The 14702-nt window shown below is 49.0% G+C and overlaps 2 protein-coding genes across 5 annotated transcripts; both read left to right on the top strand.

Annotated features, from left to right (window-relative positions):
• LOC110397397 (G-protein coupled receptor 35-like) lies at positions 732–5975 on the top strand. Of its 4 annotated transcripts, XM_021393619.1 has the most exons (4): positions 732–1099; positions 2768–2885; positions 4004–4280; positions 4582–5975. In XM_021393619.1, exon 4 carries the CDS (start codon positions 4619–4621, stop codon positions 5549–5551), a length of 933 nt encoding a protein of 310 aa, XP_021249294.1. In that variant the 5' UTR covers positions 732–1099; positions 2768–2885; positions 4004–4280; positions 4582–4618; the 3' UTR covers positions 5552–5975. The 4 variants fall into 4 exon arrangements, with proteins under 4 accessions (XP_021249294.1, XP_021249295.1, XP_021249292.1 ...); XM_021393620.1 differs by lacking the exon at positions 4004–4280 and having other exon boundaries at positions 2768–2901; XM_021393617.1 differs by having other exon boundaries at positions 4004–5975.
• LOC110397398 (G-protein coupled receptor 35-like) lies at positions 6397–10022 on the top strand. Its single transcript, XM_021393622.1, has 2 exons — positions 6397–7111; positions 8691–10022. Exon 2 carries the CDS (start codon positions 8703–8705, stop codon positions 9648–9650), a length of 948 nt encoding a protein of 315 aa, XP_021249297.1. The 5' UTR covers positions 6397–7111; positions 8691–8702; the 3' UTR covers positions 9651–10022.

Consider the following 14702-nt stretch of genomic DNA (forward strand, 5'->3'; position numbering starts at 1 on the left):
CCCCCAGCCCCAAAGGAGCAGTCTGGCTCCGGGCTGAGGTGCTGCAGAACCAACCCTCACTTGGATGACTCATTCCCATACTGGTTTCTCACCCTCTGCAGACACAAACATGCTTATCAACAAGTCTCCCCTGGAAGGAAGTTAACCCTGCTGTGATAGTTTTCGCTGCATTGTTTCCACTAGACACCGAAGTCCACTGCTGCCCTGTTCACACCTGAACCCCCAGGAAGCTCTTTGCTCCCTTTCCCTGTGTCTTTTTCCATTCAGCACATCTCCGTGGTTATTATGGGGTGAATGCAAGGTATGTAAGCCTCTGTGTAAGTGGAGCAGTGCGAGCAGGTTTCATCTTTATGACCTTCTGTTGGGTGCCCTGATCTGCACCCCCAGGGCATCCACGTTTTGAGCGGGTGAAGTACCCCATGTGCTCTCTTATGGGCACCTACCCATCAACAGCAGCCCTGCGCCAAAGAAGTGTTACAGATGATCAGGTACTGAGGTTCAGTGGGCAGTGAGGCAATTCCCCACCAGCCTTAAGGCATGCTCATTGCTAACACCAGTTAGACAACCCATCTCTGGGCCCTTTGGAGCTTACAGCTGCCTGTCCCTCGTCCACTTCTGCCAGAGCAGGATCTGGCAATTGAAGCCCTGCCACTCACTTCTCCATCTGAGGCAGCTGGGAGACATTCTCCACCCTAGGGAGTGCCTGTGCCACGCACCAAACTGCCCAGAGCTGCACAAGGAAGGTCTTGCACCTTCAGCTGCTCGAGTGAGCCAGTAACAGATGCTGCATGTTCCTGGCTGTGCCCAGTTTGGCTGTCAGCATGGCAGCCCAGCTCTGCATTTACTGAGCACAACTGCTAGCCAATGACCACACTTTTAGGTAACGCTGAGTGATAAGGCACTGAGTTCTCATGGAAAGCATTACAGCCAGCAGATGATGTTATCTCTCTCACACAGGAGGAAGTGCTATAGAAGGCTTCCAGCACTTGCGAGCTGTCAGTGCAGGGGCACCGTGTGTGCCTGACCACAGCCTCTCCGGCCCCACTCCTGCTAACCTGCTGCCGGGACCTGCTGTGACTCTGTGGCTTTATACCCGCAGGTAACTTCACTGTTTTGTTCTCTTGCTCTCTGTGCTCAGGACCCTGCCCTGGCAGGGAGGAGGTTGAGGAAGCTCAGTGCCTGGCTTCTCCGAGCCAGCATAGATGCTGCCGCACTTGGTCCTGCTCTGCAGCTGTTCTGCTGAGATCTTCCTTTCCTGTGCTTACTGCAGGAAGAGCACAGCATGCTGCTTTCTAACAGCAACTGGTGGCTGGAAACTAAGCTCTTCCCATTGTCATCCCACTGGGTGTTGGCCACCATGGTGCTGCTGTGACATCTGCTGTGTCCCCAGCCTCTATCTCACATTGCTTCCTCCGAGCTCCCTGCACAAGGCCAGGTAAGAGCTGGAGAAAAATGAGCCCAGCCCTGGTCTTGCTCCCAGCTCTCAGCTTCCCAGCCTGCCTCAGTCTGTGGCAGACACACTGCTGTGCTGTGACATCATCCCTTTGGCCCCAGCTCCCACTTCTCCAGTAGCAGTGAGATGCTCCAGTACTGCAGTCATAACCTCTGACCCACCTTAAGCATTTTCAGCAGCTGGAGAACGTGCTAGCTTATTGCACAGCATCTTTTTGAGGAAGTTTACTATTCAGCCATACTTTATCTATGCTGCCTGGTCTGCTTTCACACCTTCTGCCAGTTTCCTCCCTCCTCCCGCAGCCTGTGAGCTGGCCAGCAACACTTGCAAGCCCTGAGCTGCAGGGCAGGTCCCTGGGAACTGCATCGGGACCACACCTCCAGCTCCAAAGCCAATGTCAGCCAGAGCCCTTCAACACTGGTGGTTTGCCTGTGTTGTACTTCAGCAAGGATGCTGTGCTGGCAGTGCACACCATGGCCAACCTAAAGCAACCTGGGCATCAGCCGCACCTGCAAAGATGTGGTGAGCCTAACACTGTGGCAGCTGCACCCTGGAGGAAGATGTTTCCCTGCTGCTACTTCCTGAGGTTCAGAGAGGTTTTCCTTAGGTGACAGCTAGCAGGCAGCAAGCAGCAAGCTCCGTTGGGAAACCCAGACTTGAGCACGCAATAACCGTGTGAGAGCTCTGTGCAGGAGTCACATTAATGTCTGCTGATGTCCAGGATGCTTGTCTCATTCCCCAGCTTTTGAGGTATTTGTGCATTTATCAGTTAGCAGAGCTGCAGCCCAATGGTGGAGGCAGTGCCCTCACCATCTGAGCACAAGCTCTATGTTGTCCTCAGGGGCAAATAATTGCTTAACTGGGGCTCTGCTGTCACAGTGTCCCCCTGCATATCTGAGGATTTCACCAGATCCCCCACCACTTCACTCTCCCATTAGAGTGGTAAAATCTTGCTTTAAAAATAAAAGGTTACATTCTTTCCAGTGTGCACTGAGATGCAAGCAGGAATTCTGCAACATGCACAGAATCACTGATTCAGAGAAAGCCATGCATGCAGGATACACAGAGCTGCTTTGCATAGGATGGAGCCTGATAAAGGCTGATTTTTATCAGGTCTTCACACAACCAGCACTGCCAGGAAGCATCTGGCAGCCAGTGTGACAGAGGCTCAGGACCTACATCTTACGTCTCATAGTTTTCCCAGGTTATCTGGATGCTGCCCTGAGAAGGAAACACTTATGCCCTTATTTGCAGCTCTTAGTCATGCACCAGTGTTTCCTCTTTTGGGTAAGTCTTTCTGCTTTACATCTGCAGACTTTTACTCTCTTCTGGAATGAAGATGTGATGTGGTCTACCTAGACTTCAGCAAAGCCTTTGACACTGTCGCCCACAGTATTCACCTGGAGAAACTGGCAGCCTGTGGCTTGGACAGGTACACCCTTTGCTGGGTAAGGAGCTGGCTGGAGGGCCGGGCCCAGAGAGTGGTGGTGAATGGAGTTAAGTCTAGCTGGTGTCCGGTCACGAGTGGTGTTCCCCAGGGGTCGGTGCTGGGGCCTCTCCTCTTCAATATCTTTATTGACGACCTGGATGAGGGCATTGAGAGCATCCTCAGTAAGTTTGCAGACGACACCAAGCTGGCAGGAAGTGTCGATCTGCCTGGGGGTAGAGAGGCTCTACAGAGAGATCTGGACAGGCTGGATCTCTGGGCTGAAGCCAATGGGATGAGGTTCAACAAGATCAAGTGCTGGGTCCTGCACTTCGGCCGCAACAACCCCAGGCAACGCTACAGGCTTGGGGCAGAGTGGCTGGATGGTTGTGTGGAGGAAACAGACCTGGGGGTATTGGTCGATGCTCGGCTGAGCATGAGCCAGCAGTGTGCCCAGGTGGCCAAGAAGGCCAATGGCATCCTGGCTTGTATCAGGAACAGTGTTGCCAGTAGGAGTAGGGAAGTCATTGTCCCTCTGTACTCAGGCCTGGTGAGGCCCCACCTCGAGTACTGTGTCCAGTTTTGGGCCCCTCATTGCAAGAAAGACACTGAGGCCCTGGAGAGTGTTCAGAGGAGGGCGATAAAGCTGGTGAGGGGTCTGGAGCACAGGCCTTATGAGGAGCGGCTGAGGGAGCTGGGATTGTTCAGTCTGGAGAAGAGGAGGCTCAGGTGAGGCCTTATCGCTCTCTATAACTACCTGAAGGGAGGTTGTAGTGAGCGGGGGGTCGGCCTCTTCTCTCTTGTAACTAGTGACAGAACGAGGGGGAACGGCCTCAAGTTGCACCAGGGGAGATTTAGGCTGGACATTAGGAAATACTACTTTTCTGAAAGAGTGGTCAGGCGCTGGAATGGGGCTGCCCAGGGAGGTGGTTGAGTCACCGTCCCTGGAGGTGTTCAAGAAACATTTAGATATAGCGTTGAGAGACCTGGTTTAGTGGGGTTATTGGTGGTAGGTGGATGGTTGGACTGGATGATCTTGTAGGTCTTTTCCAACCTAGCTAATTCTATGATTCTATGATTCTATGAATAGGTTTAACATTAGTTAAATCTCTCCTTCCCTACAGAGACGATGACAGCAGCATGCCTCACTCCCTCCCTTTGGGTTTCTTCATGCCTTCAGGACGCAGGACTCAAATTCTGCTCTGTTTCCCTCAGCTTGGAGCAGGAGCAGCAGGTCCCAGGCCAGGAGACCCATTAGAAGAGTTTCTGCTCATGGGTTATGCATACTTAGTGCTGGTAGCTTCAGTCACTGGCTATCTCAAAACCGAGTTTGAATCATCTTGCCTCATCTGCACAGGCTGGCTTAAAGAAATGGTGCTGACATTAACACAAGTTGTTCTGGTATCTATGCATTTTCTTCTGAGTGCCACTCCTCCCCCCCATTCAACAGCCCCTATTTAATAGAGGCTGCCTGCCGTGTCCTATTGAAAGTTCTCCCTGGGATACTTACTCATAAACTGAGTTAACACGAACAGAGCTTGAGACAGGGATGCATCCCAGTTAGAGGTTGCCTGAGAAAGCCAATCTTGTAGACTCAGGTTCACATTCAAAACAGAGTAAATATTTCTTTAAATGCCCTTTTTATAGGAGTCATGTATCTACTGAGAGATAGGAGGGTCTTACCGTTTTTTCCCCATTTCAGGTCTCAGAACATCACATGCCATCCGCATAATAGGACAATGAATGAGTCCAAGAACTGCAGTCTCACAGACATAGAAGTGAATCCCCATATTCGTCTCACTGAATTTGCTATATATATCCTCACTTTCTTTTTTGGAGCAATTTTTAATGCTCTTGCCCTATGGGTGTTCTTCTGCAGAATGAAGAAGTGGACAGAAACCAGGGTGTATGCAATCAATTTAGTCTTTGCTGATTTCGTTGTCATCTGCATCTTGCCCTTCATCGCATATTTCATCCTGAAAAATTCAGTCCGAAATGAACTGTGCCAGTTTATAGAGGCAATGTATTTTATCAATATGGTAGTGAGCATCTACATCATTTCATTTATCTCCGTCGATCGGTACATGGGCATAAAGCACCCCCTGAAAGCCAGGGCCTACAGGTCTCCATCCAAAGCTGCTCTTCTCTGTGGGCTCCTGTGGCTCGCCGTCACTGTCGGATCCATCTTAAAACTTCAGCAGAGATATGCTCATTTCTGCTTTCAGTACGACAATAGCACGCCCACTGCTCTGATGCTGCTTTCCATTTTCTTCATTTTCACTCTTCCATTAGCAACCTTGACCTTTTGTTCCATAGAAATCATCAGGAACCTTAAAAGACAGCTAAAGACAAGCTCACTGGAGGAGAAGTCGATCCGGAAAGCTCTTTACATCATTTATGCCAATCTGGTTGTGTTTCTGATATGTTTTCTACCATCCCACCTCATACTCTTGGTCAGGCTCGTAACGAAGGACACCGAAAGTAGCTGTTCCCTGACCCACTTTGTGAGGAACTTCTCCTCCATGACGCGGTGCATCGCCACGTTCAACTGCTGCCTGGACTGCGTCTGCTATTATTTTGTGACCAAGGAATTCCAGGAAGCCATCCTGCTGCCCAACTCCAGCATGGCCAGAACAACGCAAACCCGCTCCTTGCAGACACACGTTTGCTAAAGCAAGGAAAAATTAAACAAAAAGAAACTGCAACAAAACCAACAAATTCTACAATGTCAAGAGAAGATAGGGCTTCACTGTCACTGGGATAACCATCCCTCCTTCACCCCAAGGAGAGTTTTGTTATGTGTATAATTGTTAAGCTGTAATTTCTACTCTACGTTTCTGTTAAGCTGATAAATCTTTTCACACAGAGGTGTCAAAGTGAGTCTGCAGTGGCAGTGTATTAGCACAGTTCCCTTCCCCTCCATGTGTTACCGGAAGACAGGCGGCCTATGTATGTCACCCTGTTTTACTTCACCTTGCAACTAAAGTCTACTCAACCTAAAACACGAAAGCCAACCAAAAAAAAAGACTATCTTGTGCTTTATCTCATGGTGTATGTCAGATTGCTTGCATTAATAAAACAATCCTATGGTGCCAGGCTGGACCCCAGGTTTGCCCTGCCTGTAGCAGCGCAGGCTCAGGGCAGCATCGCGCAGCTGGACACAGCTGGACACAGCTGCATCTGAGTTTCCACAGTCTTCCCACACTGTCACCTCTCACATTTCCATGGGTAAAATGCAATTGTGCAATGAGTCAGCAGCCTGGAAAAGCCAGTGGGGAGAACAGGGAGGGGGATGATCCCCTGTGTGTTGTTCTGTGCTGCCTAGGAGAGAGCTTTTTTCCTTCTAAATACTGACAAATCTCAGTAACTGCTGCCAAGTGCTGCCCAGGCACTGCCTTAAGAGAGCTCACAGAGCACCAGGAACTGGTACGAGGGGATCCTGCTGTGTCCAGAGCCTTCCCTGCCTGTTTGCACAATTTCCCCACCTCCCAACACCCGCAGAATGCTCCCCTCCATGCCAATGTCTCTCACCTGTGCCTGGTTGGCCATGACTGCTGTTACTGGTGGGGCCTTTCCCATCACATTGGTGAGCCATGTTAAGAGAGGCACCATGCAGAGGAGAAGCGGGCCCATCACATCTGCTCACGTCTTGCAAAGAAACCAAAGAGCAGCATGCCGGGACCCTTGCTCTGGGCCCACCTTTGCAGGTGCACAAGCACTGGTGTGCCCCCCAGGAGAAGCCACTGCCACTCCCTCCGCTTCCTCTGCAACCACACCCAAGGCTGCATGGGATGCTGGGCTCCCAGGGGGTCCTTCTGCTGCCAAATGGGCAATTTGCAACCACTGTGGGTTTTATTTTAGAAGGGATTTGTTTTCAAGCCACTGAAATTATTAAATTTTAATTGCTTGTTCGTGTGCGTGGAAGCGGAGGGAGTGCAGGGTGCAAAAGCAGACGGTGGCGAAGAACTGAGCTGATGGGAGAGGAACAACAGGGGGCACCAGAGACTCGGCTGTCCTAAAGAGGAGGTGGTAAATGAAGCACTTTTGGGGAACAAGAGTTCATTGCTGTGCTTCAGCGCTCCTGAGCTGTCAGCAGCAGACTCCTGGGCAGCTGTGCCCAGCACAGCATCACCCCACTCAGCATCACCCTGCAGCACCCACAGCCCTGGCATCACCTGGGACACTGTGACCTGCCCGAGGACCCAGCCTGAGGACGGCCCCGCAAGAAGCAGGTAACTTTTAATTCTTCTTGCACAGATGTGTGGCAGTGTGCTGTTTCCTGAGCTAATTCACAAAGCACTGCCCAGGGCTCCCTGCTTGGTAGCAGTGGTGCGGAGGTGCCTCAGTCTCCTCCTGCCTTCACAGATGTGCTTTGTTGCTTGGCAGACACGTGCTATTTGAGGAGGTCTCCATCCCACACTGTGGCCATGTACCACTCCTCTCCAAGCACCTTCTGTAAGGGGACACCCTGCTCTGGGCACACTGAGGCGTGGGGCCAGGGGATTGCTGTGGGGTAAGCACTCACATGGGGGATTGATGGCTCAGCTGCTAGGCAGGGCAGTGCTATGCAAGCAGAGAGCAGCACTTCCACTGTGGGATGGTGACAGTAGGCTGGCAGGGAACAGTTGTAGGGTGGATAGTAGCACTGTGCAGACAAGGACCTGGGATGCTGGAAGCTCACAAAACCCAGGACACTGGCTGCATGTCAGCCCTTCCACAAATTCAATTCTGAAAGATGTGGTGTCCCTGTTTCTCTGTAATGCCACCCCAACCCTGGCACAGGGCAGGTGCTGAGCTTTCTTCTGCCACTGCCAGATCCAGCTTCCAGTCTCGGACACTAAAAACAGTCCATGTAGTTCATGCAGTCAGACTGTTTCTCCACAGTTTAGATATTAAGGCTTAAAAGCTATGACTTATAAGGCAATGTATCTATAACAGATGACGGGAATCTGAGTGTTTTCTTTTCATGCCTCTATGTAACTGCAGTTTGAGTCTGATTCACCCTCCATGATGTCTTTGCTGGTAGTGGACAGTAGCAGATGCCCTGAAATATTTACAGAAATACCAGGAGATAGGCTAAAGTCTTGGATTTGTGTTTTCTGCTCTGGCAACATTTTGGCTTCCTGTGTTGAAACGTGTGCTCATTTGCCCCTCCTGGTGCCAAGTCATACATCTCCAGCAGCCTGCAAGAAGAGTGGCAGTGCCCAGGGCCATCCTGCCCACGGCATGCACTGTGCTCCAGCCTGCAGCTACAGTCCAGGCGTAAAGCCACCAGAGCTGTCCTATGACTGGAAGAACTTGAGTCCTGTGTAGGTCCATGGGCATAGCAAGACCCAACAAACCCATGGGGTGGCTTTGGCAGTAAAGCAAAGGAGAAACGCTGCCCAGCTCTGCTTTGAGCTGTCCTAAAGCAAGAGAGCCAATAGGTCTCCAGTAACCACAGAAGTGGCAGAGGTAAGGGACTACAACGTTGTCATCCTGCTTTGGAGACCCTCTGCTGTTACCAAAACTGTGCAAAGGTGGCTGTAGGGAGGACAAGCCAGCCCTGCAGTCAAACAGGTTGCAGACCCACAATAGCTGCAAGAGGGGTTTGCTTCTGTTTTTTCAGCTGCTGTGAAGAGACACTGAGCCCCTGCAGGTCTGCATCCCAAAAAACCCAACTGTTGTGCATGTGCAGGGCCCCAGGAGAGCTGTGTGCCACCCGGTCCCGCCCACAGAGCTGTGGAGCCACGGCCAAGGGTGCTGCCATGGGACCCAGTCCAGGGGACTTGTCCCTGAGCTCAGTCTCTCACTTGCATCCTTTTCTTGCAGAGACTGCCCACCATGGAGAACTGCACTGAAATCAGCAGCACGTTGCGGGATGCTGTTGTACTATTTCAGCTGATCGTCTATGTCCCAGTCTTTGTTTTTGGGGTCCTGCTGAACACCATCGCCTTCTGGATCTTCTGCTGCAAACTCAAGAGATGGACTGAGACCCGGGTGTACATGATCAACCTCATGGTTGCAGACTGTTCCCTGCTCTTTGCCCTGCCCTTCCTGATATATTTTACCAAGAACAAACATCCCATAGACAAGATGTGTTTTGCCATACAGATGATATATTTTACAAACAGTCCCATGAGCATCTTCATCATCATGCTGATAGCCATCGATCGATACATTGCAATCAAGTTCCCTCTAAAAGCAAAAACTCTGAGATCCCCACTGAAATCAGCCTGTATCTGTGGGTTTTTTTGGATAATGCAGATAGGTTATTCCTACTTCAACCCAACATTTGGAAAAGACAGGGAACAATTTTGCTTTCAGAAACATTCTACTCAGCCTACATATTTAACACTATTCCCCATTTTCTTTCGTTATTTTATTCCCCTAGGGATTATAATTTTTTGTTCGATACAAGTCATCAGATGTCTCAAAAAGAAGATGGCCAGCAGCCTCCATGAGACAAAGTTGATCCAGAAAGCAGTTCACATTATTTCTGTGAATCTGTGTGTGTTCGTCGTATGTTTTTCACCGCTCTACCTTGCACTATTCCTGCGGCTCATCGTGGAGGTTGCTGGAGCTTGTCACCTGCTCTCAAAAGTTAGAGTTTCTATTCAGATCTTTTCATGCTTAGCAAATTCCAACTGCTGTCTTGATGCATTTTGCTATTACTTTGCAGCCAAGGAATGTCAGGAATTTTCCTCTCTGCTCCCCACTTGTATATCAATGAGGTTTAAGATGAACCAAAGCCAACAGTCACAGCAACCCACAGATCAAGTCATGACATAAAAAAAGGATAGTGCATTATAGATGTTAAGTCCAAAATGCTATGGAAGTTCTGAGGCAGAGGGAATGGGACCACTTGCAGTATTTGCAATTGCTCTGGGTATGGGCATTTCCGTAGAAATTTTGCCCCACTGCCCTCACACTTGAATGCAGCTCAGATTATTGCCTTCGACAGTTGAATCGGAGGTTCATGTGTCTCCTCCTCGAGAGGGAGATCCACATGTTACAGAGAAGAGCTTATAAGGCCAGTGTTTTGACCACACTCTTAGTTGTAAATATCATGCAGCTTAACATAAGAAACTTAGCACTGTTACAGCAATGCATAAAGCGACTTCTACTATTGTAATTTCTGGTCATTAAAAAAATGGAAAAAGCCACTGTAGTACAATATCAAGCCTAATACATTTATGTCGCTTGCATCAAAAGATTTGCCTGTACAGTGGTAGTCTCCTGCCAAGCTATAAAATCTTAGTGCCTGCAGCTATTACCACGGTGCTGGCTCATAGTCAGTCTGACTGGCCTGTAGTTCCCCTGATCCTTCTTCCTGCTCTTGTAGATGGACATCGCATTAGCTAACCTTCAGTCAAATGCAATCTCTCCAGCTGGCCAGGACTGCTGGTAAATTATTGAAAGTGACTCAGTGAGCGCTTCTGGCAGCTCATCCTTTACCTTAATCCACAAGTGTCCAATCTTTTGGCTTACCTAGGCTGCACTGAGTGAAGAGGAATTGTCTTGAGTCGCATATACATAGGTTGCAGTGAAAGTCATATCTCTTATTTTTTTCCATGGAAACTACAACAGCTACAAAGAGCACAGTAACACTATTTGATAGAGCAAATTCTCAGCTACAAAACACTATTTTTTATCATAGTCATCACCATCAGCCATGCATTTTCAGCAGCAATGAACAGGAGCCTGCATGCCGAGCTCCTCAAAACATCTGCACCAGCGGAGGTGATTCACTGTCACTGTCACCGTTGCTGAAACACATCACTCATCCCTCACTGGGCTGGCATCCACTGTTTGGTCTCCATCAATGTTCTGCAAGCATCGATGAATGTCAGTGGATGCCACTTTTTCTGCATGGAGGAATTCAAGGACATACCTTTGCCAATTTGTCAGAATGCCTCTCTGCTGCCATCTGTCACACGGCAACAAAACATAACAGGGTGTTGGTGGGAAGGTCCAACCTCTACTGCCATATCACCAACATCTGCCTCTGACAGCATGGGCCAACTTCATAATATAGGAGGCATTACTTCCAGAGCAGCCCTCATAAAAGACACAATATACTGAATGTATATAAGTAACAAAACGTCTTTCACTGTTTAATATTTTTATTAAAACATTTAAAAAAAAAAAGATGTCATCAAAACCATAAAAGCAGTGGGATATGTGCCCTTGTTTTTGCAGAACGAACACATTGGTCTGGTTTGATGGCAGTGGCTGCAATTCTTAGTGAGCTCTCATGGTGTTCATCAGAGATTTCTGATGAAATTTCACTCGTCCTGTGTTTCATCCTTGAAAGCAGTTGTTCTCAAATGTACGTGCTGCCAAAAAGCAATGACATGAATAAGGAGAGATTGTGAAGGGAGCGGTGTTTACCTCAGGTAGGAGAGGTCTTAGGAAAGTCTGGTGGAAACACAATCAGATTTTTCTTTGAGTTGAATGTCTGATTGCAACTCTATACATTCCATTTGAAAATTCGCAGGTAACCTATTCATGTCAATTGAATATAGAATTGCGAATATATTAAAAAATGCAGATTTTTTCAGCAATCTTGAAACCTGTTCTCAAATTCCTGTATCAGAATGGAAATCACGGCTGCATAATTTTTGCTGTTCACAGGACTCTGCTTAACCAAGGTATCAAAATGCAAACAATCATTTGCCATCACTTGAGTTAGCACTACCCCCTGCTCTTCCCATGCCCTGGTTTCAGCCCAGACAGTGCTGGTAGGACACTGATGTTGGTGCTGAGCTATGGGTGTGTGCCTGGGGTCAGGTCAGACCACTCAGAGTGGCAGAGTTGCTGCTATGATGGCATGGGGTGGGGGGCGGCCACAGGATAGGCTGTGCTGGGCCTCGTGTGGACTGTGGGCCACGTGTTGGACATGCCGGCCCCAGGGTGATTCCTTCTGGCCCCATAGATCTGTGTGTGTTCAAGTGGTGTAGTAGATCACAAGTAATCTCCCCTTGGATTATAAGGGTTTCATTCCACTCCGGGTCTCTCTCTGCTCAGCCAGGCTGGTCTTCTTCCCCACTCACTCGTTTTTGGCACACTGGGACAGCCTGCTCCTGTGCATTCGAGATTTCATTCCAGAAGAATATCTAGCTTTCCTGGACTCCTCTGTCCCTTAGAACTGCTTCCCAATGGACTCTGTCAACCAGGTCCCCTAAATAGGTCAAAATATACCCTTCAAAAATCCAAAGATCGTATCTGCCAAAGTCATCCCAGTTTCATGCTGGGACTTCCCAAAACCAAAACAATGTTTCATCACACAGGGCAGTTCTGAGAAGCCTTCAGACACGGCTCTACCACAGCTTCCACAGAAAGGCCTTATAGGCCCCACCCACATCAGGCTTCCTCTGAAGACTCTTTTTGGAGTGATCAGGGCTGCATCTACTTTGTGTTGTTCACTGCTGTCTTCTGGGTTCTGACCCTCCTATAGCATGAGACAAAATTCTCTGTGCAGTCCATTGGAGGAGCAATTCATGAAGATGATCACATGGCGATACACAAATCTTTGCTGTCTCCCAGCATAGGAATCTGGGTAATGACAGCAGGAAGCAGCAGGCACAGCTTTTCAGCAGGTCCAACAAGCAGGGCTGGAACTTTACTAAGCTTTTGTAAAACCTAAAGAGGCTTGTAACTGGCACAGTACCTGTTGGTACAAAAAGTAAATGTTCATTTGCTAGAATAAAAAGAAGATAGAAGCAGTGGGAAAAGTGTGGAAACCACTCTTACTATATAAGGAGGTGTCTGCTAAAGTCAGCATGAGCCCTTTATCAGGGCTCAGGTATCAGGCTTTCCTGGGAAAGGCCTCCTGATCTCAGAAGTGGTTTTTCTACCTCTTACCACCATGTCACATGTTGCTTTTGCATGTGAATTGGATCCAGTTAGACCACACACAGCCTTTAAATACATTTTAACATTTCTTTGAAAATTGCACTTCTGCATTGCCTTCTCTTTCCTAAACGGCTACAAAAGGGGCCAAAGTAGGAGGCAAGGAGCCAGATGGACCCCGCTGAGGCAGGGTTGGGGGAAGAATAGGTGTATGCAGTCAGGAAATCTGGACTGGCTCTGATCCTACCACCTGCAGGTACAGCCAGGTCTGGCTTTGCAGCCTCTCTGCACAACTGATGGCTCTCAGTTCATCCAGACCCTCCTGTTCATGGAGTCCTCAGTACAGGAAAGACATGGACCTGTTGGAGCGCATCCAGAGGAGGGCCAAAAAATTGAACCAAGGGATGGAACACCTCTCCTACAAGGACAGGCTGAGAGAGCTGGGGCTGTGCAGCCTGGAGAGGAGAAGGCTGTGAGGTGACCTGAGAGCAGCCTGTCAGTATCTAAAGAGGAGCTACAGGAAGAAGGGGACAGACTCTGTAGCAGGGTCTGTGGTGGTAGAACAAGGGGAAATGGCTTCAAGCTTAAAGAGGTTAGATTAGGTTGGATATAAGGAAAAAGTCTTTTATAGTGAGGGTGGTGACGCACAGGAACAGGCTGCCCAGAGATGTGGTGGATTCTCTGTCCCTGGAGACTCTCAAGGCAAGGCTGCATCAGGTCCTGGGCAACCTGATTGAGCTGTGGATGCCCTTATTCATTGCAGGGGAGTTGGATTAGATGACCTTTAAAGGTCCCCTCCAGCTCTAAGGATTCTATGATTCAATGATTCATAGCCACTAATTCTGACATCTGCATTCACTGAGACATTCAGTATCCTCAGCCTACCTCACTCACTCAGGATCCCGTAGTTTTACAGGGCACTGCACCTGTGAGTCTTCCCACAAGTTGTTTGGAACCAACCCTACCTAAATACTTGCACGTGCATGAACTGAGGTGCATAAACTTTACTATTTCAAATGAAAGGGTCATCATGCTAACATCTAAACATCCAAACACAAGCACTGCCCAGCAAATTCCAAGGGATGGAGATAGACAAGCTGAGCCCTTCAGTGTTGGTGCTCAGTGTTGGTGCTGCTGGAGGGGAAAAGATGGGTTACAGCACAAAGCAGCCTGTGAGTGCGTTAGATGCCGCCATTGGTTCCTGCGCAGCTGTAAGGACAGGGAAAGGGGAAGCAGACTCAGCAGCCAGGGTCACTCACGGCATGGGGCTGATGCAATTAGCGCTGTTGTTTTGCAGGCTTTCCAAGCTAAAAATAGCACCTACATGTTCTGCTCCCAAACCCATATTTTCATTTTGGTCAACATCTGTTGTTGCAATGTTGCTTCTTCCCATTAGAAAATCGGAGACGGAAAGACACCGGGCAAGAAGCTTGCAGAGCCTGAATGCAGCAGGGCATGGCAGTGTCCTGTGTCCTGCTGTGTGTGGGGGGGACACTGGTATCTCCCTCTCCTTCCCCCAGGCCCTGTCCTGCTGCCATGTGCCAGGCCCTGCACACCTGAGCTAGCAGAGCTGCACCAGGAGCATGGGTGAGCGCCCTGAGGAGAGCCCTGCCTCCTGCCTCCTGTGGGGAGGGCTGGGGATCAGCTTCAAGTTAGACACTAGGCAGAGCTTACAAAGAAAGGAAAAAGTGATTGTTCAGTACAGAAAAAAGTCTTAGAGCTCAGGAAGTGTAAAGATCAAATAGCTCTCAGCAAAAATCAGGGTGATGGGTATTTAAACAGTTAGGAGACATTCTCTCCTTAAACAAAAAAGCTGCTTACACACACAAATCACAAGCAGAGGGGTGCAAGTCACCCAGTACTGCTGCTGAAACATACAACAAAGGTTGTCCAGGCATGACCTAAAATCTGACTACTTTGTCTCAGCTTTCTGTAAAGATGAGAAACCCAAGAAGTCCAGAATTTTGAAGAATTTGTGGCAAGAAATCT

This window comes from Numida meleagris, chromosome 4 (genome assembly GCF_002078875.1).
Source record: "Numida meleagris isolate 19003 breed g44 Domestic line chromosome 4, NumMel1.0, whole genome shotgun sequence".
Classification (NCBI taxonomy): Eukaryota; Metazoa; Chordata; class Aves; order Galliformes; family Numididae; genus Numida; species Numida meleagris.

What these genes read in the sequence shown, in the direction of transcription:
- LOC110397397 (XM_021393617.1), top strand. Translation starts at nt 4,532, where the DNA reads ATGTATCTACTGAGAGATAGGAGGGTCTTACCGTTTTTTCCCCATTTC.
- LOC110397398 (XM_021393622.1), top strand. Translation starts at nt 8,703, where the DNA reads ATGGAGAACTGCACTGAAATCAGCAGCACGTTGCGGGATGCTGTTGTA.